This window comes from Pundamilia nyererei, unplaced genomic scaffold (genome assembly GCF_000239375.1).
Source record: "Pundamilia nyererei isolate P.nyererei 1_Seehausen unplaced genomic scaffold, PunNye1.0 scaffold00117, whole genome shotgun sequence".
NCBI classification, from domain to species: Eukaryota; Metazoa; Chordata; class Actinopteri; order Cichliformes; family Cichlidae; genus Pundamilia; species Pundamilia nyererei.
Window position 1 is genome coordinate 2,103,659 of NW_005187518.1, and position 3,109 is coordinate 2,106,767.

The window sequence follows — 3,109 nt, forward strand, 5'->3', positions numbered from 1 at the left end:
TCGCCTGAAAATATCTTAAAAGTTTATTTTGTGACCTAGAAACAGTAATAAAAGCAATATATTAAACGAAGTGGTGGCCGCCATTGTTTGAGTCGGTAGAGGTGTGCTATGAATTGTGGGATATGGAGTGTTCCACCAAGCATACACCCTTGCGGTTACCGTAACTATTCAATGGTTCGCGCAACCTTAAAAATTCAAATGGTTCCTGAAAGCAGCGACGCTGTGCGCGCCATTGATATTGTCGTCATTACGGTAATCCAAATACGGGTAGACAGGCCATACCACTCCCGACATACCACTAGAGAGAGCCAACACACCACAAGTTAAGTTTGAAATCTGTTTCTAGGGGGCCAAAAGTTGAATCTTTCTCATGGGCCTACAAATGGGCCAAAATTTGCACTAAAATCTAAATATTTAAAAAACTATAAAAGTCATAAGCACCAAAAGTCATAGCATACTAGTCCAGACCCAGCCGCACAAAATGATATAACATATGTAACCCTTGTGTCAAAACTGTAGGAAAATAATAATAAGAATAATAAATCCGACGAATAGTAATAAGTGTGCCTCTTGGCATAGGCACACTTAAAAAACTTCAAAACACAAACACAAACTTTGATATGTATGTAAGAGCTGCATTAAACCAGGCAAAGAGCCGCACCCTGGCCATCCCGGCCTAAAATATACAGAAAAGCAGAATGCATTTATTTGCACATCTCATAAAGCAATATTTTGATTATTATTTCCAGTTTTTTTTTTTTTGTTTGTTTTTGCTGTTGTCGTTGTTTGTTTGCTCATTTTTCTGTGTAAATGTCTGAAAGAAGAATAGTGTCCTATTCTTGTCTGATACAGGATTCTAGCTGCTCATCAGAGTGGGTCTTGTCAAGTTTTTATTTTAATTATGTGCCAAATTCTTTAAAAATATTGAAAGTTATGGCCTGCAGAAAGGCCAGTTCGGGACTGGTTTCTTGATGCCAAAATTTTGCTGTTGTGATCAGTGCAGTATGCCTTTTACCATCAGCTTGAATGTCAAACCTTTTTCACAGTAAATACTGCTTGTAAGAGAGAAAGCACGTGCATGTCTTCAGAAATCTTTGTATACACATTTCTTCCTTGGAGCAGTTACAGAAATAACTTTACTCAACAACTGTAAAATCTGCTTCAATATAAAATTTTCAGATTCTGCCACCTGTGTGAGATGTCTTCCTGAGTTTTGGTCAAATGAAAGACGAGATGCCTGTATAAAGAAGGAAGCAGTGTTTTTGTCATATGAAGAAATTATGGGAGCACTGCTCACTGCAGCATCTTTATTTGGGACATGCATGACTGCTAGTGTGATACTCATTTTCTTCAAATATAGGAAAACTTCCATTGTCAGAGCAAACAATTCTGAGCTGAGTTTCCTGCTGCTCTTCTCGTTAATTCTGTGCTTCCTGTGTTCTCTGACCTTCATTGGTAAGCCATCTGACTGGTCTTGTATGCTACGACACACAGCATTTGGCATCACCTTTGTCCTCTGTATCTCTTGTCTTCTGGGAAAAACAATGGTTGTGTTAATGGCCTTCAGGGCTACAGGTCCAGGTATTAATGTTAAAAAGTGGTTTGGACATGTACAGCAAAGACTCTGTGTTCTGGGTTTCACTCTGATACAAGTTATCATATGCATCATTTGGTTAACAACTTCACCTCCTTTCCCATCTCAGAATTTTAAGGAATTCAAAGATAAAATCATCTTAGAGTGTGCCCTTGGCTCAGCTGTAGGGTATTGGGCTGTGATAGGATACATTGGAATACTGGCCATTTTGTGTTTCATTTTTGCATTTCTAGCTCGGAAACTGCCTGATAATTTTAATGAATCCAAATTGATCACTTTCAGCATGCTAATATTCTGTGCAGTATGGATTACATTTATCCCAGCATATGTCAGCTCCCCTGGGAAATTCAGTGTTGCTGTAGAAATATTTGCAATACTTGCATCTAGTTTTGGACTGCTAATTTGCATCTTTATACCCAAATGTTATATCATCTTACTGAAACCAGAAAAGAATACCAAGAAGAACATGATGGGGAAGAAGTCACCACATTTATTTTGAGAAATATAAAAAATGTTTTTTTGGCTTGCTATATAAAAAGTATATTTGCATTACACTTGCATGGCAGGACTTTGCATAACAATGAAAAATAATAAATAGCTTAAATAACTGTAATTAAATAAAGTCACTGTCAGAAGAAAATTGTACGTTTTTTTTATTGATCACTAAGCAATCCACATGTCTACGTGACTTTTCACATGAACTCTTGTGTGATAAACTTATTTAGCAACTAACAGCTTCCTCTTTTCTAAGAACATACAGACTTACTGTAGAAAAGGGGAACCTCAGCTCTGAGTTCTTGGAATAACTTTGTTATCTTTGTACACACATGTGACCAGCTTGTATAAATAAAGAACGCAGACAGTGACAGAGTGCGAGTGCCCTCCTGCAAGGACGAGCGCTCTGTGACTGCCCTTGCGAGTAAAGACGACTGGAGTGTTTGTGTTTTCTAACTCAGGTGTCTTAGCTGAAGAACTGTGGGGCGATTCTTAGAAATCCCCTGTCAGTCACTCAACTAATCATTTCTTCACATCTGACAGTAAATGCTTTAATTTAGATTTTTTTCTAAAATGTATTTAGCATTGCTTAGTGTTAAAGCATGCCTTGAAGTGGTGTCTCCTGAAGTAAAACAAATGAAATCAATAATATCATAGATCACTGATTCTAAAAGTGAGGTCTACAGTTTTTGATTTGGTTTAATCTAATCAACCTAATTAAGCTAATCATTTGTAGCCGTCAGAGTGCAGAAGTTAAGATTTCATTGAAAAGGAAAATACATGAAAATATCTTGTTTTAGGCTTAAATTATTATCAAGTATTATTTTAGGTTTGGCTAACTGAAGTACTACCCATGGCACGCAGTGTTGTGTGTTGAGTGACATGTTTTTTTAATGCTTTAGTGCACAGTGTACACTGGTGTCTCGAACTCCGGTGCTTGAGGGCCGCTGTCCTGAGAATGAGTCCCTGTTGCAACACACCTGAAAACAATTAGTAGGTCATTAGCAAGACTCTATAGAA

The 3,109-nt window shown here is 37.5% G+C and overlaps 1 protein-coding gene across 1 annotated transcript in view; it reads left to right on the plus strand.

Annotated features, from left to right (window-relative positions):
- LOC102205270 (extracellular calcium-sensing receptor-like) overlaps positions 1-2,093 on the plus strand; it is a 9,457-nt gene extending 7,364 nt beyond the window's left edge. The window contains exon 6 of the mRNA XM_005742205.2: positions 1,180-2,093. Coding sequence (XP_005742262.2) covers positions 1,180-2,093 — 914 coding nt within the window. The remainder of the gene's footprint in view (positions 1-1,179) is intronic.
- The last annotated feature ends 1,016 nt before the right edge of the window (positions 2,094-3,109 follow it).